The sequence below is a fragment of the Talpa occidentalis genome, unplaced genomic scaffold (assembly GCF_014898055.3).
Source record: "Talpa occidentalis isolate TD23 unplaced genomic scaffold, MPIMG_talOcc4v2.1 talOcc4.2, whole genome shotgun sequence".
Taxonomy (NCBI): domain Eukaryota; kingdom Metazoa; phylum Chordata; class Mammalia; order Eulipotyphla; family Talpidae; genus Talpa; species Talpa occidentalis.
In genome coordinates this window covers 147853788-147876784 of record NW_023602073.1, presented here as the reverse complement: position 1 = coordinate 147876784, position 22997 = coordinate 147853788, and the positions used below count along the sequence as shown (strand labels likewise).

At 46.7% G+C, this 22997-nt stretch overlaps 1 protein-coding gene across 1 annotated transcript in view; it reads left to right on the top strand.

Annotated features, from left to right (window-relative positions):
- Positions 1 to 22997, top strand: part of AKAP12 (A-kinase anchoring protein 12) — an 88605-nt gene that overhangs the window by 39418 nt on the left and 26190 nt on the right. The window contains exon 2 of the mRNA XM_037520668.2: positions 4981 to 5095. Within this exon, the coding sequence (XP_037376565.1) occupies positions 4981 to 5095 (115 nt within the window). The remainder of the gene's footprint in view (positions 1 to 4980; positions 5096 to 22997) is intronic.

Sequence of the window (22997 nt, the reverse complement as noted above, 5' to 3'; positions counted from 1 at the left end):
CAAGCCTGGTGGTGTTTCCACAATGTCTTGGCTACCATTTTGTTTTTATTTATTTATTTATTTATTTATTTATTTATTTATTTATTTATTTATTTATTTATTTAAGATTTATTTATTTATTTATTTATGCAAGCACTGGGTACAGTCAGAAGCGCGGGAGGGTGAGAGGATTCACCAGAGCCAGAGCGCGGAGCAGAACAGGCAGACTGACGAAGTACACTGCTGAGGGGAGCAGCGGGCAGCAGGAGAGGTCTGCGTGCCATGTGCCGGACCCTCACCCAGCAGTCGGGGATTGAACCGGCGCTATAGAGGCAGTGGGCAGCTTTGCAGTCCAGCGCTCAACTGCTGCGCCACCAGGGAGGCCCTTGGCTACCATTCTGGATGTTGTTAGCTGTTCTTGCAGGAATGAGAAGAAAGCACTGTTGCTGGAAGCACTGGAGAATTTTTTTTTCCTTTTCTGAGCTTGTTTAGTTGCAATGTGGTAATACTTTACAGGAATAAACTCTGGCTGACCCACTCAAAGTATATAAGCTTGAAAACATTTAGGGTTTTGATTTGCTCAAAGGAGGCGTTTATGCTTTTTGAAGCTCAAATCTAGTGGGAAAAGGGGTTTTCTGGTGCTTACTAAGTTCAAGTGCAAAGAGAACATGTCTTTCAGGTCTAGTGCTCATCTCAGAAGAAATATCTGATTCATAAAATTAAGAATGGGACAGATGGGTCGAGCTTTGTGAGAAGGCAGAAGGCTTCAGAGTGAGATAGATTTCCTTCCTTCTTGTTAGGAAGCCTGAGTCCCAGCACTGCTTTACCCCTGAACTAGACGGCATTCCCCCCCAACGGTTTGACAGTTCCTCCCCCCAAACCCCCCCACCCTGTCAATGAGATGTATCTTTTAGGGTCTGTGTGTGCATAGCTGATAAAATCTTTGTCCGCCACGGGCATCTGAGTTACAGAGAAAAGAGAGACTGACTTAGGATGAACAAGATAAGTGTTTTTGATAAAGAAAGGCATCCACGAAGAATGAAACAACCAGGTTATAAAGCAGCATGCAGTCACTATTTTTGTTTTAAGAATGCCTGTGCACATAGATACACATCGAAAGAGACAGAAAGGACTTAAACATTAACACTGGGTTGGGTTTCTTACCATTTAAGGTGACTCGAATTTAACTGATAACTTAATCTGGACTCTAATAATGGTACAAATTATTTAGGTGGTTGGGCATGGGAGGAAAGGAAAATAAGACCACTGGGTTTTTTTTTTTTTTTTTGGGGGGGGGTGGGTTGCATGGCCAAACGGTGAATTGCCCATGTACAAGAATGTGTGAGATTTTGCAAAAGCATCTTTGAGTCAAAGGACAGAATGGTGGAAATGTCTGAAGAGGGCTAGGAATGAAGTTCCGTTTTTGTGTGCAGAGGCTCCGAACACTCACCTGAGATACCACCTCGAGGTCAGAGGTTGGGCATGCTTGTCGGACCCAAGCTATGCATAGAACGAAATAGTCTCAAAACTCAGTTTCAACTTAACTGTCACGAAAAGTCGTTCACCCAGTGCCTTTTTGAAGTAGACTTAGTTGTGCTGTGTCCCCTGAGGGTGATCTCAGTATTTAAGGCTCACTTTCTACCTTCTAATGTATTTTATCATATATGTGTGACTTTTTAAAAAAAGTTGATGAAAGTGTGTGTCTGTGCCCTTGTAGACCCTTCATGTTTAAAGATACTCAATTGGGGGCCTCCCCTAGTGGCGCAGGGGTTGAGTGCTGGCCAGTTCGATCCCCGGTGAGGGTCCCACAAAAAAAAAAAAAAAAAAAAAGATACTCAATTGGGCTCCAATTAAATATCCTGGACAATTCACAAAGAATGATGAGAATTTTTTTTTCATTGTGATAGAAAGTCCAGAGAACTCAACTCTGCTGGGCTGCAGAGTTCTGGTTTCCAGCTTGGGGCACGAGCTTATTGCACCGAAATTGAGGTATCGGAATGACTTGCTTGCTTCTGTTCCACGATTAGTTCGCCATATTGAGGTGCATATGCCAACGTTTTTAGGTTGACAATTCGTTGGTTACGATGAAGCCCACATTCCTGGGTTCCTGCTTTCCTTCCCTAGTTCGTGTTCTGTAACTGATCAAGTGTAGGTCGAAGCTGTGTCCACAGTTAGTGACTACATAGTTGAAATACTAGTTCTGAATCCCCCTCGACCCTGATAGCTTTGCTGACAGTGTTGTGAAGGTCTTCCCCTCCCCCCTTCTTGCCTTTGTCTTTAGGTTTCATTTAAAATTCCCATCTTTCATATTTGGGTAAGAGAAGACTTTAAGTAGAAATGTAATCTGAGTAGTCGGTCTCATAACCAGGCTCAGCATGGGCATTTTGAAGCCAGCTGTTCCAGCTGGAGTGTAAGTATTAAAATACGGTGCTGTTATTTCAGGAGACAGCTCTTGCAGCTCAAGGGCAGCTTTGCTGGGAACAGGCCATGGCCAGGTGACATCAATTTAGCACATTTCAAGGCTTCTGGACCAACTGCTTCAAACTGCCACCCTCCCTGACTCTGACCCGAGTCAGTGGTTTGGTCCACACGCCCCTTTGGCTGGGAAGCAGCATGGAATGAGGCAGAATGGAATGTTAGCTTTGAGGTTTCTTGGGAGTGGGCAGAACTGGGTACTGTGGGATACTTTTTAAATGATTTCTTTAATTTGCATAGTACCAGGACCTTCAGCAGTTCACAGGGTCGTGGGGAAACCCTGGAAGGAGTCGGTGCTGAGTCCTGACCTCGGGGCCAGGGTGCCGCCATGACTGAGCTCAGCCAACCCCACCCGCTGGAGTGGCCTTGAGACGCTGTATCCTCATCTGTAAAATGGAAATACTAGCACCTGCCTCAGTGGGTTTTAAGACAAATGAGAAATGGATAATGAAAGATAGAGCTCTGTGGAAATCTTTAGGTTCCTAAGGGTATTGTGCTGTTTTTCTTTGGTTTAAAACTCTTTACCTAGGGCCTCCCCAGTGGCGCAGCGGTTGAGCGCTGGGTTGTGAAGCTGCCCACAGCCTCTGCCATGCCAGTTCGATCCCCGGCTGCTCCCCGGCCACCAGAGGAGGGTCCCACATGGCGCGCAGACCTCTCCTGCCACCCTCTGCTCCCCTCAGCAGTGTCCTTCGGTCCTTCTGCCTGCTCTGCTCCCCGCTCTGGCTCTGGTGGATTCTCTCACCCTCCCGCACTTCTGACTGTACCCAGTGCTTGTATAAATAAATAAATAAATCTTTAAAAAAAAAAAAAAAAAAAAACTTTTAAAATAAATAAATAAATAAAACTCTACCTATAGTCTTAGGACTAAAAGTGTGACATGGGGTCTCCCCTGGTGGCGCAGCGGTTGATCGCTGGGCTGCCAAGCTGCCCATGGCCTCTGCAGCACCGGTTTGATCCCTGGCCGCCAGGCAAGGGTCCCACATGGCACACAGACCTCTCCTGCCGCCCGCTGCTCCCCTCAGCAGTGTCCTTCGGTCCTTCTGCCTGCTCTGCTCCCCGCTCTGGCTCTGGTGAATTCTCTCACCCTCCCGCGCTGCTGACTGTACCCAGTGCTTGTATAAATGAATAGATAAATCTTTAAAAAAAAAAAAAAAGGTGTGACATGGGGGCTTGTCTGTACACCTCTTTTTGCAACTGATGATATCAATTGCACAGGCCACCCTATGGGGGCGACAGCAAATAACCATTTTAGAAAAAACAGTAACCAATAGAAGCATGTCTTACATATCTTGCAAGGATCGTTTGAGCCTGGATAATCTGGCCTGTGAACCGTGGCATCCCCTTTCTGCACCCCTTCTGCCCCTTTCTTACTCTCTCCTTGCCTGAGAACTTAGATGCAGCTTTCCCTTTAAAGCCTTGCAGAAGTCCTCCTGACACCTCAATTTAAGTTAGGGCCCCCTGTTTATTCCCACTTGCTCCATGTATTCCTCCTTCATGACAGTTTCCATAGCAGCATTTTAGTAATTATTCATTCAAACAAATAAATTCCCTCTTCCCTGTGAAGGCCACAGTGTCACTTATGTCTATGCCATTCAAATGTGCAGAACCTGCTTCTAAGCACAAGGACACATTTCAAGCAGGAAATACTTTGTGAAAGTTTGCTTTCCAGAGTATCTGTAAGCTCAGGGTGTGGGGACTGTTACTGGGCAAAGGGTCTGAAAGCTGTCATCGGGTCTGAACCTCTCTCACCAATTCCAGGCCTGGCCACCGCAGCCACAAAGGCAAGCAAAAGAATTTTTGCTGCAGCAAAAACAAACAAAAAAACACAACAATTTGTTCTAATCCACAATGTAGAGGGAGTGGAGGAGCTAGGAGGAAGAGGAAGAAGGTCCAGTGACCCCCATGTGGGGAGTGGGAGCTGCTGCAACAGGAGTCTGCAGCGGGCTGCTGAGGTCAGGGGCGCCACACCTCGGAGCTTGAAGGCTTGCTGACCAGCTGACCTTCAAGGTGACCGCTTTCCACAGCAGCCCCATACCTTGCTCCCTCGTAAAATCTTCCTAATTGGCCGCTCAGCTCTGCTCCCTTCCCAGAAGCACCCCCCTCGCTGAGGGCCTCAGGGATGAGAGGATTCACCCCACCACCACCACCAAGACCAGCAGTGGGCAGAGTTCAGCCCCTCTGCACTTGGCCACGCCAAATGGCCCACACCTGACTTCGTCATTACGTCTCAGATAGACCTGGAAGGTGGGGTGTGTATAATAATGCATGATGTTCAGGTGAATGAATGAATGAGTGAATGATGTGCACATTTATCCAGCAACAAAGCCCTATGTGCTTGTTGGTAGTTCTTGTACCATTTGTTAGTAGTTGGATCATTGAGATAAATAAAAGACAAATCTTTTGGTTCTCGACCTTCCATTTCTTTGTCTTTCTCATTCAGATGGTTTGTATTCTCTGAGTCACAGTATTGCTTCTAACTTGGGGTGAAGACTGGGATTAAGCTGACTGCTGTTCTCTTTCCTGCAGCTCCCACAGAAGAACGGCCAGCTGTCTTCCGTCAATGGCTTGGCTGAGCAGGAAGATCTCAGCCTGCAGGAGGATGCCCTGAATGACCAAGAGGAAGCCGTCATGGTCACAGAGGGTAAGTCTCCTCCCCAGCTCTGTCTAAACACTGGTATTTCTAGAAAGTGAGTCTGTCCTATCCCTGTGAGGGATCCGTTGTCTTCCTGAGCCAACTCAGCCTCTCACCATGGCCTTGGGGGTCTAGTAATTACCAAATGCAGGGAGCTGAGGGTCAGGTTTAAGGGCTGGCAGCACCGCATCGAACATGGAGAGAATAATGAACACAAGCCTGTGCAGGATATATACTGTCATGGCACCTGGAAGCATCGATTGTTTCACCTGGTACCTGGTGAAAGCATTGATTGTTTGGAGAAGGAAGGGGTGATCTGACCAACAGGTAGCCCCTATGAGAAGAACAGGAAGTTACCCCAACACTTGGGTGTAGGGAAGTGATGTCATATCTGCTCTTTCGTAGACATTCTTACCTGGAACTTGATGTGTTTTATCATCGCTACCTTGTCACAACTTGTCTGGTGCCGAAGGTGGATTTTGGTGGGGTCACAACAACCACTCAGCTGTGTGGTTGTTGTAAGAGTCGGTGTCTCTCACTCTAGAGGCTGGTGCCCCCAGAGCACAGATTGTTCCGGCCAACGCCCGCCTCCCTGTCCACACTGGGCACCTGCGTGCCCTAGAGCCCAGGCTGGAGAGCCAAGAGGGGCTGTTAAGGAAAGTGGGTGTCTCCCCACACTGTCTATGGTTGGATTTCTGCCCACATGGGAGGATGAGAACCTCATCGTGGGTTCCACATCAAGCCCCTTGACCGGGAGGTCACTTTTGAAGAGTCACATTTTGAAGAAACTTCTCATCATCCCATGTAACGTAAACAAAGGAATCATTTAAAACACTGCCAAAGACACACAAAACGATGATTTAGCATACAGCAAACTAACTCTTCCAGGGGACAGATGAAGGGGAAAGCCCTATGAAAGGGGACTCGTTAGATGAGATTCTTCTGACATGTGGAACCCGTTTCTCCTCTTGTTCGGTGCCCCCACAGAGCTGCGTCAAGCAGGGAGCTGCGTTTGAAGTTGGTGGGAATACTGATCTTCCTACAACACCACAGGCACAACATAAAGTTAGAAATATACAGTCTCACAGACGAGGATTTACATGACCTAGTGTGAGAGTTTGAAATAATTTCCCCCAAAATAACTGGAATGGGCCCAACTCAAACTCCCTCTGGTCCATCCCCTGGTGACTTGAATCAAGTCAAGCAGCTGTGGAGTCTCCCGTGGCCAAGCCACTGGGCTCGGAGCTTCAGGGAAGAGGATGAAATTGGTTCTCCACTAAGGAAGGAAAAGTCAGATAAAAGTAAGGTTAACACAAGGCAGTTTGGTGTTGTCTGGTGGATTTTGCAAAAATTGCTCAGTCTTCTGGGGGAGCAATCACATGAGCTTGTGGGGGGCATAAGGTCTGGGCTGGGGGAAGGTTGGGTTTAGACAAGGGCTGTTGGGCAGGCGTGGGGACTAATAGCAGCCAGCTGTCTGTCAGGAGGGCCTGGGCTGTGCCTTTCTTGGTTACAGCGACCCTAAGACTAGGGGAGAGACCCCAGGTTCCAAGCCAGAGACCCCAGGTTCCGAGCGCAAGCTCTTTGTGACCCAGCGGCTGGTTGTGGCCGGAGCAACGAGTAGACTGGAAACCCAGAGAGGAGGACCTGGGGGGATAATAAAAGGCTCTGAGAGCAAAGGAGAGCTTACAGAGTACTTCAGACACAGTGGGGTCGCAGAATATGCCTTCCCGTCTCCCGTCAGCCCATGGGCTTGGAGCGCCTGCCTCCCCAGGGGCTTGCCTCCCAGCGGGCTAGCCACGGGCTGTCCACTCTCAGTTTACGTGTGATTTCCTTTACTACACTCCGTCCGCTGTCTAAACGCTGGTGTTTCTAGAAAGCGAGTCTGTCCTAACCTGTGAGGGCTCCGTCGTCCCCCTGAGCTGACCCCGGCTTCTGACCATAGCTGTGGGGGGGTCTGAGCATTTGCCAAATGCCTGTTGCAGAACAAGCGGCAACATATACATCTTGTCCTTGAGAAGCTCCCCAAAGGCCTAGCCATCTAGAAAGGGCCCCCAGCCACGTGGCCAGGCCTGCGCGACCACACACCAGCGACAGTGCCTTGGGGATGGGCTTTTCCCTGCGGCCAGGACTGTTTTCCTTTCCTTCTTAGGGTCTTCGAGGCAGGCTGGGATATTGTTCCTTTTCCTCGCGTTGTCTGCCTGGCATTGCAAATACAGACAAGAGTCTTTATGTTAAATTATTAAACACTATTTTTTCATGCTTTTTTTTTTTTTTTTTGCATTATGTTAGCCTTTGGAGAGATTTCACGGTTGTTTGCAGAAATCAGAACTCCACAAGGAAGCTTATTGTAGTGGAAACAAAGGCGTGTTCCATGTGGGGCTCTTTCATTGTAGCTCTTTGGCACCTGTGGCTTCTGCTGCCGTCCACCTAAACACGCCCAGGTCCGCAGCATCCGGGTCCCCAAGAGGATGGGCCGACAGTCAGAGCTGGCTCTGCCACACGTGGACCAGCTGATGGTGGAAACGACCAACGAGGGGCCTTCTTGCCAGAGGGTTTGCTTTCCGGTGTCAGAACTATCTAGATGGAGCCGGAGGGAAATATTTTCCCACCTTGATTTGTTCTCTCGTTTCTTAAGCCAGAAACTCTTTCTTAATTCAGAACCAACCCTCTTGTAGGGCAAATGGAATCCTATTTCCTTGTAAATATTTTTAGTGATAGCAATAAGGAACTGCCCATTGAATCATTTTTAAACTGTGTGGCAAGGTTGCATGGCTGGCTGGCTGGCTGGCTGGCTGGCTGGCTGGCTGGCTGGATGGATGGATGGATGGATGGATGGATGGATGGATGGATGGATGGATGTTTTGGAAGGAAGCCTGGAGATTATATCATTTGGGCAACCATCTGTTAGTACACAATCAGGCACAAAAACAAATATTTATTAAAATGAGAATAAAAAGGGAACCCCAACAAATGACTGTAGCATTGGAGCTTAAGCCCCTATCTGCTCTACTCTTTTTGGTGATATATCATTTTTCAAAAGTACTTATGTAGAATTGCAGCCTGGTCTCCTCACACCAGCTTGAAAGGCCTATCACCATGTCCTCCCACCATCCACAGGTTTTGTGGCCATTTTGCTTCTGCTAAAAAGATTTTTTTAAAAAAAAGCCCCCCTCAACCCCTGTTGTCACTTGTAGTCATCTAGCTGGAGTCTGACAGTGTGTGGCTTTCCATGAGTAGATGTTTGAAGAAACATCATTTTAAAAACATTACATGTCAGCATGGGTCCAATTTGAGATAGAAAGCTTTTGCAAACTTTTAGACTGCTTTAAAAAAAATTCCATCTTAGTATCATTGGGGAGGATTTTTTTTTTCCAGACAGATGGGAAAATTCAGTATTGCTAAACGGAAAAACGTTAGAACGCCTCCTCTATTTTGATAATCACACACTTCCACAGCACTCACTGCCAACATCGTCGTCCAGTGTATTTACATTTATCCTGTGGCAAGGCGGTGGTTTCTGAGATTTGCCTTTCTGCAGAGAAGAGGCAGCAAAGAGTTTAAACCTGTGAAAGCGCCTTTTCTCCAGTCCTCGCTGGTCACGTTTGTTCGTGTGGATGCACCGACAGTGGTGGTCCTCTCGTTAAGCTTTTGTCCACACCTCTTAGATGATTTGCAGACCGAGGACGTTCACACCAGCAGCGGAGGGGCAGCGGCTGCTCTGCTCTGGGCCCTGGGCCAGCCAGTCAAGCAGGTGAGCTTGGGGACGCTGATGGAGACGCCAGCCAGGCACGTGGCACTGGCAGTGCTGATACACCCCAGGGACCTGTGGTCCTGGAAAACACCCCTTCTCCCAAGAGAAAAACAAACCCCAAAATACTGTTGCTCAAAGCAGAAGTCTTTTAGAGGTTTTTTTTTTTTTTAAACCTTCTGCAAGTTTCCATCTTCTCCCCACATACATTACCAAATAGAGGTCCCCTGCATGGTTATTTGATGTGTAATTTGCAACACTACAGAGAATGTCACTTCTTTAATGGTGCTTAATGTCACTGTCATTGCCTTTTTTTAAAAAAGATATTTTTGTTTATTTATACATACAAGAGCTGGGGTGTAGGCCAGAGGTACAGGGGTTGAGAGGAGTCCCCAGAGACAGTGGGGAGCAGAGCAGGTGGATCTACTGAAATACACTGCTGAGGGGAGCAGCGGGGAGACAGAAGAGGTCTGCTATGCCATGTGGGTCATCTCCCTGGCCGGGGATTGAACTTGTGATGCAGTGTCTGACTATAGCTTGATAGTGCTGAGACTTTAGCCCCCACACCACCAGGGAGGCCCTGTCACTGCCATTGCTTTTATTAAATATGCTGTTTGAACTCCTGGGGTTCCGTGCCTTTGGGATGTGGAAGGACACTGCCAAGGAGTTACAGCTCCCCCACCCCCCAGAAGTGGTTACCATTCTGGAGTCACACGGTTTGCCTGGCTTTGAACACTTAATTATTTGCATAGCAGGTACCCTAAGAGCTGCTCAGGTCTCTGTTAAATGAAGATCTTCCCTTCGCACCCCACAACAACAACAACCACCACCACCACCAGACAGAAACAAAGAAACTAGTTCTTCTCTACTGGAGAGAAATGCTTTCCTGATCCCATTTCTGTGACATCATTAGCACCTGTTAGTATTTTCATGAAGACATACCTGTCACCTATGTTCCTGCCCTCTGTGCTCCTTTATTTTTCTCCAATTAGTTGTCCACATCTGGCTTTTGTTATGCCTCTCTCTTACCTTTGCTCCTGCTAAAATATAAGACCTGGGAGGGCAGAGATTTCTGGGGACGAGGGAGGGTATCTATATGGTTGGGTGCTGAATCCCCTGAGCCTAGAACAGTGTCTGACATGGTGAGTGTGCAACAGAGAGTTATAGATGAAGACACTGTTATAAATTAGGGTTTGCTATAATGTTACATCTTCATGGCAGAGGGGGATGGGCTGACTTTGCACTCTCTCAATTCACTTCCTGCGGGGTGAAAGGCCCCAGCTCTAGAGATTTATCCACGGCTCCCTTTCCTTTGTTACATCAGCATCCGTAAAGGGAGACTCTTCACTACACATGCTGGGTGCTCACAGGTGTTTACTATTGTTTATCCAGGGGTTGCCTGGAAACCTGAAATCAGACCCTGACCTGCTCAGGATTCAATGAGGACTCCTAGTAATGCTATCAAATACCACTGTTCAACAGACAAAGAGAGGGGTTTTTGTTTTCCCCAAGTTGGTATTTCGAATACAATATTACTGCACGGCATTTTCTCAAGCTGTATCCTGTTTTGTAATGTTTTGAGAACGAGGCACCAGCTCTGACAAAACAGGCCTTGAACTTCGGCAAAAGTGCCATCGTATGCAGTTTCTGGGAACTGGTTTCAATTCCTCTGCAGCAATATTTTTGGCGCGCATCTCTGAAATCACTCATGTCATTGACAAATTTCTGGTACAAATACTCTCCTGCTTTCATCTTTACAGAAACGCAGATTTACTTTTTAGTAATTAACAGCCAAGCTGTACAGAGAAGACTTTTCTTCTGAGCTATACTCATCTGACAGTGCAGTGAACCTTTCTTTTTCCCTCCTAACTTAAAAGTTGGGGGCCTCCCAGGTGGCGCAGCGGTTGAGCGCTGGCTTGCGAAGCTGCCTGCAGCCACTGCAGCGCTGGTTCGATCCCCGGCTGCTCCCTGGCCACGGAAGGAGGGTCCCACATGGCACGCAGACCTCTCCTGCTGCGCCCACTGCTCCCCTCAGCAGTGTACTTCATCAGTCTGCCTGCTCTGCTCCCCGCTCTGGCTCTGGTGAATTCTCTCACCCTCCCGCGCTTCTGACTGTACCCAGTGCATGTATGAACAAAACAAACAAACAAACAAACAAATAAATAGATAAAATAAATCTTTAAAAAAAAAGTTGGGCTGCTGGCAGTGAGGGAGGAAGGAGTAAGTAGACTTCAGGTCACCCTGCTCCCTTTGATAAACCACTTCTTTCCTGGGTAAGGTTTTCATCACTATTTTTCTGTGTGACCCTGATTTGAATGTATCCTTTTTTCTTTTGAAGTATCCAGTTTCCATCTGTGGCCCTAACACCCGTCTCTGGATGCAGAGACTGAATAACATCCATCTTGCTAGAACCCAAACCATGGATCAGTCACTGAAGACACCCAGTGACTTTGGGGATGCTGGAATCTCGTGGTCATTTCATCCTTTCAATAATTTTTTGTAAAAACTATTGTAGGCTTTTTCTTTGTGGTCTGATCTTAAAAGTCATCCTTGAGATTTTAAGTTTCAGTTGAACAAAAAGTTCCAGGAGGAAATTTATTCAAGAACGTTTCCATAAGTGATCATCTACTAGGAAGGAGTAAGATAAGTAGCTTCGTAAATGCGATTCTTGTTGGTAACACATCTTTCCTCCTATAGAGAAAAAGATTGGGATTATTTATAGGGATTGGTTATGGCCCAAGATGGGTGAAAAATGTTGGTAAATGTTGAATCTATTGCCCTTCAAACTGCCAGTCAATCTTCAGTTACCACAAAGACTTTCCTACAAATGACTTTCACTGGAAGCTACTTCGATTGTGACTAGGGTCTGTGTTCCTGGTTTATCCCAGTAACATCCAAATTCACACCCTTTCTGTCGGAGGCACTGAAATGTCCATGATTCGTGGGTCTCTAATTGCGACTAAGCCATGAATGGAAACATTCAGTTCTTTTAGCCTTTTTATTAATTGCGTTCACGGAAATCCTTTAGGTGATTTCTCAAGAATTGACTCATCCTTGAAACAGCTGCAGCTTTATTCAAGGTAACAACCCCCAAGTGGTTCTGGCAATGATATATTTGAGAGCTTGATGTCCCTATGCTACATATGTGAAAAGAATGCTTGGTAACTTGAAGAAAATATATTCTCTGGGCTTCAAGCTAAACTTTTAAGCCCTTCAGTTGAGTCTTCTTCCTGAGAACTGTCCTTTGAGTGTTTCAAGCTGCTTTTTGTAGTTAACGTGCCCGTATAGTGAGATATGAAGTAGCCCCGTCTGGCGCAGTCCTCACACATGCATTTGTTATTCAGGGGAAGAGCGACATATACTGCATTTAATTAAGGCAGGGAACTGGTTGCTTTAATGTGTCTTTTTTTTTTTTTAATTATTTATTTATGCAAGCACTGGGTACAGTCAGAAGCAGGGGAGGGTGAGAGAATTCACCAGAGCCAGAGCGGGGAACAGAACAGGCAGACTGACGAAATACACTGCTGAGGGGAGTAGCGGGCAGCAGGAGAGGTCTGCGCGCCATGTGGGGATCGATCCGGTGGCCGGTGGCCGGGGATCAAACCGGCACTGCAGGGGCTGCGGGCAGCCTCACAGCCCAGCGCTCAACCTCTGCGCCACCAGGGGATGCCCACTTTAATGTGTCTTAACATGGATGTGCAGTATTCGGACTGACACCAAGTCTAAGGGGGTTCTCCTATTCTATGAGTTTGCCTGAACTGCCGTGATAAAATATCACAGGTTGGGGGCTTAAACAGCAGAAATTCATTTTCCCACAGTCCTGGAAGCTGGAACCCCAAGATTCAGGAAGGTGTCACAGGTTTGGTTTCTTCTGTGGAATCTCCACCTCCACGTTGTGTCTTCACCTGGTCTCCCCAGGTGTGCTCACATCCCTGGGGGAGGGGGGGTCTCTGTGTCCTTACCACCGTTACACAGACACCTGTCGCTTTGGAGGAGGGCCCACCCTGCTGGTCACATTTTAACTTAATCACCTCTTCAGTAGCTCTGTCTCTGAGTTCAGTTACATTCTGAGGAGCTGGGGTGAGGGCTTTCTCACGTGAATTTGGAGGAGGGGACATGCTTTGGCCCTAACACCTGCCTTCATGACAGACCAACTTGCAAAGCCAGGTGTGGCACCTACAACTTTTCACGGAAGGGAACTTTGAAGGAGTCTAAACCAGACTCTGCCCCCACGCAGGGGCTCCAGTGCTTCAGCTGCTTTGTTTGGGGGAGTTTGTCCATAAAAGGAAGCCAGCTGGTCTATTGGATGAAGGTCTGCCTCCCCCAACTGCTCCCTCAGTCCCCAGTGCGGCTTCTGCAACTCCAGATCACAGACTCACCTCCTTTTTCCACATGGCGGCCCGCCGAGTATTTAAAGACATTTATCATGTCTTTCCTTTCATCTTTCCTTCTCTAGGCAAAACATCTCCAGAGAAAATAAGCTGTCTCCCGTTGAAAGAAAAATGCCAGGGCTTTTATATATATTTCTACCATGAATGTGCTTGATGGAGGCTTGCCAAGTTTGACGGACCTTTAATTTCACTATCCCTGCTTTTTAAGAATAGTTTCTTTCTGAAACTCTTTAATAAAAACAGAACAACTTAGTTTGCTTTAAAGCAAGTATTTACTTCCTGAGAGAATGGCTTAGAGGAACTACTCATAAAGGAGTATAGAAAGGAGTCCCCTTCTTTATCAAAGATGTTACTTAAATGAACTAAAGTCTCATAGAAAGAAGAAATATCAGTCAAGGTTGATATGTTTTTAGTGATATGGATTTCTCATGCAGGGATTTTCAGTCGCCTTTTACACTTGGCCGAATGTCATCATCAGCCAACAGTCTACCATGGTGCACAGCACAGGAGGTGGGGGTAAGGAGTCCCCACAGTGCACAGAATGGTTCGTTGTAAAGGAAGTTGGGGATTCGTAGTCCGCAGCAGCATGGTCTCCCAGCAGAGCCAGGGTTTGCCGCTCAAGTCCGTGCTTTGAGGTATAAGCCCCGTGGAATGAGCTTTTTATAAAAATGCCGCGTTTTCTCACACTTGTCAAATCTTGGCCCGATGTGCTCTTGCTTGTGTTAATTTCCATTCAATGTTCAAACACATTAGGATTATATCAGCATCATCTTGAGAAGTTTATCACGACTGGAATCTGATACTGTTCTGCTGCCTCATCCCCTGGCTCGCTCCTGTCTTCTGAGGACATTGCAGTGCTGCGTCTCCAGGTTGACCGTTTATTCAACACACTGGATTCTTGTATGGAAATCCGTGCACTTCGCTTCCTGGGGACATTAGTTCTTCTATTCTTCTTTGTTTTCTTTTGGCATTACTATTCAGGTTTTAGGTCTTCTAGAATGGTCTTAATTAAAACTTTTTTTTCCCTCTATTTTTATCGTTGTGTTTGGCTTTATTTTCTGGGAAAATGTCCTTCAGGCTAGATAGCACTTTGTTAACTATGTTAATTTCTAGGCATGGATTTTTTTGTCCTAAATATTCCTTTTTGATGGAGCCTATTATTTTTTGGTGGGAGTATCTTTTGTCTCTCTGAGGATTTCTTTAAAATGTATTTTCTGTGTAGCTTCTGTCTCTTCCATATTGCTTTTTTGATTTTGTCTCTCATGGTGGGTGTTCTTGTTACAGGTCCGGTGGGGGCTGGTTTGTCACCTGGACACACGGGGTGGCGGCTGTGTGCACTGGGCAGGACTAGATGATGGTCCCTCTCAGGACGTTTCTTTCTCTGCAACTTCCTTCCAAGAAGACCCTCTCTGTGGTGTGTTTTCCCACAAGTGCTGGCATTCTGGAGCCCAGTGACAAAGGAGGGAGACTGGGAATAGGGTGCAGAAACTCAGGCTGCATTTCATGAAGGTGTCCGTGGGTGTACCTGAGATGGCCCCTCGCCGCCCAGAGAGCCTGTCTAACCCTGTTTAGAACGTAAAGCTTTTGGGCCTCCCTGGTGGCACAAGGGGTTGTCTCAGCACTACGAAGCTATCCACAGCCACTGCAGCATGAATTTGATCCCCAGCCAAGGAGCTGACCCACATGGCTCAGCAGACCTCTCCTGTCTCCCCCGCTGTTCCTCTCAACAGTGTATTTCAGTAGATCTTTCTGTTCTGCTCCCCACTCTGGCTCTTGTGAATCCTCTCCGCCCCGCCCCCCCACACACACCTCTGCTCTATGCCCCAGGTCTTGTATGCATAAATTAATAAAATAAGTCTCAAAAAAAAAGAGACAATATGAACCTTCCGTGGTCATCTTAGCTACATGGCTTTGCAGAGTGTTGGAGGGAAGACCTGGGGGGGGTTCTTAAAACTTAAACCTGGGGTTCCTAAAACTTACCATCTCACCGTCTCTAAGTGTATGGCTCGGTGGCAATCCATACGCTCATGATGTGCAGCCACCGCGTCAACCTCTGGAGCCCTTTCATCTTGTAAAATGGAACCCCTGTCCCCATTAAATTGCAGTACCTGTCTCCCTCTCCCTTCATCTTCCTGCAGCACCCTTCTACTTTCTGTAAATTTGATGACTCCAGGTACCTCATATAAGTGGAACCATATGGTATTTGTCCTTGGATGACTGGCTCTTTTCACTTAGCATGATGCCTTTGAGGTTCATCTATGACAGGATGTCCTTCCTTTTTAGGGCTGTGTAATATTCCATTATGTATACAGTCATGTACTAATGATTCAGTGAACAACAGACCATGTATACGATGGTGATCCCGATACAGAACCTAGGTATGCAGTGGGCTACCTTATCTAGGTTTGTGTAATGACTCATCATGTTTGCACAACAACAAAATGGACTAATGATGCCTTTTGCAGGAGGATTCCCATTGTTAAGCACCCTGTTTTGCACGACGTGCAGATAAAATGTGGCTAAAATTCTTCTTTTTTGCATCGAACCTCTTTGCTCACTTACTCTGCTTTCCCAGCCTATCTATCCCAGTCTATCTCTGCTATCCCAGCCCCCCTCCCCTGCTACTCCACTGCTCCCTCACCCCACATGCAAGGCTGGGCACAGTATTTTGTGTATCCATGCTTCCTTTTATGGCCTCTTTAAACCAGTTTTCTTGCTTTAGGTCCACTGGGGTTTTGGGTGATTTTTGTGGGTTCTCTTGAGTTGCTGTCCCCATGGCTAGCCCACGAGACATGCAGCTTTCTTAAGGCAGCTAACCCAGCTGCCACTGCCAATTTCTCACCTTTTGTTAAGAAAAGATAAGTCTTTGGAGTTCAAGCTTTAAATTTGGGAAAACAGAGTGTGTTCTCCAGAGGGAGTAGAGGGTGACTCAGCTATCATTTAGAATTTACTGTCTATCCAGGTGGTAAATTCTACCCAAACTTAAAAAAGAAAATTATATACTTCAAATTCTCACACTCTAAATGTGTAGGAAAGTTGTTTTTATAAGTAAATTTTAATTTATGTGATTACAGGTTCAAACATTTTTTTACTTTTGCAAGTGGACATTTTTGTTGCCTTTATTTTTGAAGCCAGTCTAAATATACTAGTCTGTTGGATTTTTAAGTTAAAAAAAAATCAGGTTAAGCTCTTCCTCATTGTGGATGGGCACAGTAAAAGTTGGAGGGGAAGACAATAGGTTTGAATAATTAAATTGAGAGACAATGAAGAAGACAACTGCACTGATTAAACCTTTCCATGGGATGTAATTCCTTGCCTTCGAGCGACCACCAGCTACTCCTCTCCAGTCAGGCCAAGTGAGGTCTGCTTTCCCTGCTGCTGTGCGGGAGGACTGAGCTGCTGCGGGTGGGCTGGTTAACTATTGGGGCTCATGCTGCCTGATTCTGAAGCGATTGGTGGGGAAACAAAGGGGCAACTCTGAACTGGATTGAAGAGGTGCACCTAAACCCTTAGTAAGTGTCTCAGGGTTTCTGTGTGCAAATCAAGATGATTAAAGCAGGAATAGAACTGTCATGTGGATGGAAGCAGCAATTTCTCAAGTCCTGAGCAAGAGGGAGTGAGCAATTATATCTGTAGCTGTCCAGCTGTGCTTGGGCCACATGTGGCTGTTGGACGCTTGAAATCCTATTTGAGATGTGCTCTCTGTTCAGTCCGCAGTGGGCTTCAAAGACTGAGCGCTAAAAAAGAGCCCAAATGTCTCATCCATCAATTTTCATATTGAGTACGTTGTTAGAACATTATGGCTATATTCAGGTTCAGTTAAACAGACCAAAGTTAACTCCATGATCTCTTATCTTTTCAGTGTGGCTACTAGAAACTTGAAGTCGGGTATGTGGCTTACTGGGGACTCACAATGTAATACAGTGGACACTTGGGGGTTTTGGTGGGGGTAGGGTAGGTAACCACCATTATTTATTTGCAGTTGGAATTTCAACTTGCCGCCTCCCTGCTTTTGGGCAAATGGAAGATTGTCTCTTTTCTGCAAAGGCCAGAGGCGATGACTGTCAGGTTGCTGATTTCTAGCACCAGGGGATGGTTTTCTCATTAGGATGTTTTTCTGAAAAATAGATGATAATGGGGCATTCTTGCTTTTCACAGTAATTGAAAATGTATGTCTAATGCAGGCACAATAGCTGACATTGATTCTGCTTCTGGAATATGCTCACAGTGCTAAATAATCTTTAGTTGCATCACAGAGTAACATTAATCTGGGGCCTGTATTTATTCTCACTTAAGCAGAAACCCAGAGACGTTAATATTCACCCCTAATACTCACAGAAGAGCCAAACACTAGCTTCTCAGACTCTGGAATCCTCTTTGGACTAAACCAGGATGTTCAGAGTCCTACACTGAGCAGAGGATTTGAACACAAGGTCCCCAGGAAGGAATCTGAGGCCAGTTTCTGTATCTGACCACTTCTGGTGGTGACGCAAATTTTTCCTATCTCATTTCTGAAGATCACCCTTTGACTTTCATCTCCTTTCAGTTTGCTGACGTACAGGTGCCAGTGCTCAGAGAGGTGGAGATCCCCATGTAGTCCATGTTGCATTTCTGATAGAAAGCGGGAGACATGCTTCAAGGTTCACGGTCTGATGGGCACCCTGGACCACCTGCCCACCCGCCGCCCCACCTAGAGCCACTATTGAGTAAACTTGCATTCTAACCATAAAAGTAACAGACGTGGGCCTCCCTGGTGGCCTAGAGGTTAAGTCTCAGCACTGTCACCACAATGGTCTGACTTCCATCCCCGGCCAGGGAGCTGACCTACATGGCACAGCAGACCTCTCCTGTCTCCCCACTGCTCCCCTCAGCAGAGTATTTCAGTGGATCCACCTGTTCTGCTCCCCACTCTGTCTCTGGTGAATCCTCTCACCCCTGACCACCCCCACCCCACCCCCACACACACTTCTGGCCTAAACCCCAGTTCTTCTATGCAAGAAAAAAAGTTTTTTTTTTTTTTAAAAAGTAACAGAACATTGTTGTAGGTTTCTAAAATGTAGGAAAATCCTGAGACTAAATTGCCTGGATTCCACTAGGGTTGGCCTTCCTTGGGTTGCTGTCTGGGTTCTTCTCCCTAAGCCTCACATTGACCTGGGTAAAGGCATCTTGAAAAGCAAGATCAGGATACAGTGAATATTAGCTCACATTCCGAGCTTACCCTGAACAAAGGTGTGGGTGTGGATGGCAGTGCATGCGTTTCCCTTGTCAACAACTGCTTCAAATGCGTTGTTTTTGCTAAATATTCTACTGAAGAGTTAGATATACTGTTTTCCTACGACTTGGACATTTAGGTTCTTTAAATAGTCTACATTCCAGGCCATAAACATTCTCATATATAAATCTATATCTCTCATATGGTCTCATAGAAATAGAATTGCCACATCAAAGAATATAAAAATGTGGACTCAGTAAGAAGGAAATAATACTTTACATCCCTTTTATTATTGGATTGAGGTTTTTTTAATCTCTCCCCCTTGCCTTTAAAAAAAAATTGGCTTGTTAAGTGATTAAATCACTGTCGACCTTTTCCATGGTACTGCAACCCTCCCTTAGAGGAGCTGTCTTCAGATCAGTTGCCTTGAGAATTTTAAATCAAAATAACCGTGGCTATACAAACATGTCCGAGTCAACTGGACCATAACATTCAATTAGCTGGTATTTGTCTGTGTTCATGGTGGGAGGGGCAGAAACCTGGGCTCAATGGGGCTGAGCCCAGGACAGCCTGCCCATCCTGCACAGGGGTCTTGGCGTGTACACTCAGTGTGGATATGCGGGGGCATCTTGGTGTGTACATTCGGTGTGGAAATAGGGGGACCTTGATGTGTACACTCAGTGTGGATATGGAGGGGTCTTGGCATGTACACTTGGTGTGGATTTGTGTTGGGCTCCAGTTACCCGGTTGCAGCAGTGTTGAACTGTGGTGATCTGGAATCATTTTATTTTATTTTAAATATTTATTTAGTGGAAGAACTGGGGTGTGGGCCAGAGGTACAGGGGGCGGTTAAGAGGATTCACCAGAGACAGAGTGAGGAGCAGAACATACAGATCCACTGAAATACACTGCTGAGGGGAGCAGCGGGGAGACAGGAGAGGTCTGCTGCACCGTGTGGGTAGCTCCCTGGTCGGGCATGGAACTCAGACTGCAGTGGTGATAGTGCTGAGACTTAACCCCTGCACCACCAGGGAGGCCCTGGAATCATTTTAAAGGTATAATGTGTCATAGATGCTCTGAAGAATCTTGCTTAGATTTTACCTGCCCTATTGGAGTCAGAGCAAAAGAGATCCTGCTGGTTTTGGTTTATTTTCCTGCAAGTGTAACGTCACGATGGAAAAAGATCGAAAGATCTGGGCGGGCTGGATTTGGCGTCTGTTTCTCCAGTTCCTACCTGTCAGTGTGGGTTAAATGCTGCGGCCGCCTCATAGGAAGGTAGTGAGCCAAGTCGTGGTGCTAATTCTGGTGTGCCAGTCGCGGCCCCCTCCCTTTCAGCAAAGAGAGAACAGGCCTCTCTCTGCTGCGGTGATTTGCCTGGGAGCTCTGGGGCTTGGCCTGAGCTGCTGTTTGGACCGCTGCATTGGTCTCCTAGTCCTTCCACCTTTGGCTCCAGCGCCCCACTCCATTCTCCTTGCTCACCTTCGGCAGGCTTTGTGCTACGTACACGGCTCCTCAGGGTGATAAGGCGGATGGACGAGGCTGCTGCTGCCTCACCTCTGCCCTGGAGCATCTCCAGGTGTTAGGTGATGTGATGCTGGAAGCCTCCCTCACTTGGGTCTCCTGGTGTCCGTGCTGGATTTATTTCTAGCTCCCCCTAGTGCACCTTTCTCCTTGTCAGCACACCCCTCTCTTCATCACAATCTCAAGGATGTGCCACAGACCATGCCTCTGACTCTGCTCCAGAACCCCCAGTGGTTCTGGTCTTCAGAACTAACACAACATTGTTTAGAAAAAGAAAAATGCTTTAATGATATCATTCATGTAGCATGCACTCGACCTTTAAGGGTCATGGCACATTTCATAAAAGGCACTCTTAAATCAAAGACACTCGACGTACATGTCAGTGGTTTTTGGTATACTCGTGGATGTATGGCCACCATCACGATCAGTTTTAGAACATTTTATTTTCATCCTCTCATGAAGAATCTCTGCACTTGTTAGTGGTCACTCCCTTGTCCCCAGCTCTGCAAGTCTAGGTAACCGCGAAGTCTGTGTTCCTGTAGACTTGCCTATTCTGGACATTTCGTATAATTGGAATTAAGCAATAGGTCTTATGTTCTTTTGTGACTAACTTCTTTCACCTAGCATTTAAAAACGTTCATGCATGCGATGGCTTGTATAATGCTTAGTTCCTTTTCATTAGTGAATAATATTCCACTGGGCTAGATACGCCAAGTTTTCTTTGTCCATATGTCCGGGGATGGGCATCTGGTTTGCGCCTAATTTTGGCTACTGTGAATAATGCTGCTGTCAATTTCTGTGCATGTTTTTGTGTGAACGTAGGTTTGCTTTTCTCTTGGTTGCATATCTAGGAGTAGAATTGCAAAGTCATATGGTGACTCTGTTCAATATTTTGAGGAACCGCCAACTGGTTTCCAAAACAGTGTCACTGTTTTGTATGCTGACGACTAAGAGGCCTGAGGCTTCCAGTTTCTTCACTCCTTGCTATCATCTCTCTTTTGGATCATAGCCATCCTCATAGGTGTGAATTAGTATCTCATTGCAGTATTTATTTATTTATATATACATACATACATACATACAAGCACTGGGCACAGTCAGAAGCGCAGGAGGGTGAGAGAATTCACCAGAGCCAGAGCGGGGAGCAGAGCAGGCAGAAGGACTGAGGTACACTGCTGAGGGGAGCAGCGGGCGGCAGGAGAGGTCTGCGCACCATGCGGGACCCTCCTCCGGTGGCTGGGGAGCAGCTGGGGATCGAACTGGCGCTGCAGAGGCTGCGGGTAGCTTCGCAACCCAGCGCTCAACCACTGCGCCACCAGGGAGGCCCTCATTGTAGTTTTGATTTGCATTTTCTTAATGATTTTCTAATGAACATCTAATGATGTTGAAGGCCTTTTCATATGTTCACTGGCCATTTGTATTTCTGCTTTAGAGAAGTGTCAATTCAGAGCCTTTGCCCGAGTTTTAGTTGTCACACAGTTCTTAGCAGGTCATGCAAAACCCTTCATAGTCTGACCTCAAATGTATTTCTAGTCTCATTTCATTTATCTCTGTCTCTCAGCTCCCCGCCTCTGGTCTCCCCAAGTGGACCGAGCTTCTAGTTACAAGGAACTCATTTCACTGCCTCCAGGTCCTCCTGCCTTTGTTCAAACAGCCCCCTGGATTTGGACACCTTCCACAGTGCCCCCAAGGGCTGTCTTCCTTCCCACCCATCCTCATGTTCCAGAGGTTATCCGAGGTGGCCTGGGCTGGAGCTCAGCCACTTCTCCCTCCACCTCCGGGTGTGTCTCCCACCAAGACCAACCTCCCTGAGGACAAGGACAATATTTGATTGTACTCTTGGGTGCTTAGCATAGTTAGCATGAAGGAAGAATTAGTAAATATTTGTTGAATGAACCATAAAATTTGGGGAAACACTTTTCCTTTTTATCCACCTATTTGGGATACCCTAACTTTTGCTTTGGGTTATGATCTATTTCTCTAAAAATTCTGACTTAACAAAAACAGGGAATGGAGGGAATAACAAAGGAAAGTTGCCTGCGTTGTGTACTGACCTTGGGTCTGATCTCTACTCCTGCTTTTATCCTGATTGATGACTTTTCTTTGCAAATCCAGACCCATTGGCCCAGGGGGCAGCTGGGACACACATCCCTTCCTTGATTCCTCTTAAAGGTGGAGATCAAAGGAGCTCTATCTGCTACGAGATTCCACAGCTTGTCACGCGATCTATTGTTCTGCCTCATGGTTTCAACCACCTCTGAAAGAATATCAAGGCAGATATGTGAGTGTCTTTACTGATGTCATACAAGGAAAAATATTAATAAAATTGACAGTAATATAGTTGCCTTTTAAATGCTGGTTTGGGCCTTAAACTTGTAACTAGTGAAGTTTCTCTCCGACTCAGGGAAACAGCAGTTGCTGTAAGAATTTGGGCTGGAGAGTTTGGAGAAGTTCTAGTGGCCAAGCCAGGCAAGATCAGAATCAACAGGTGCGCCCATGAATTGACCATGTGTATTTAGACATTGCAGGGGATCATAGCTGTGTGCTGAGAAAGGCTGCAGAAGTGAGGCCTCAGATCCCCCAGTCGCCTGGGCCTCTGGGGGGCACAGTATCTGATACTTGAGAAGAGCGTATACCACAGTGCAACCGCCGTGAGCTCTGTCCCAGCTCTTCACAGCCCAGACTCTGCAAGGCTGGGGTTGGGGGCCTGGCTGGGTGAGGAGAGGAAGTAGCTGTCCTGACCCTTTAACTGTGTGGACTGCAGAGGGACCATTAATCCCAGCAGCACTTCACACACACACACACACACACACACACACACACAGCACACACACATGTTTTATTTATTTGTTTGTTTGTTTGTTTTGTTTATACATGCACTGGGTACAGTCACACGGGAGGGTGAGAGAATTCACCAGCCAGAGCGGGGAGCAGAGCAGGCAGAAGGACCGAAGCACACTGCTGAGGGGAGCATTGCGGGCCATGTGGGACCCTCCTCCGGTGGCCGGGGATTTCGCAAAGCGCTCAACCGCAATTTGT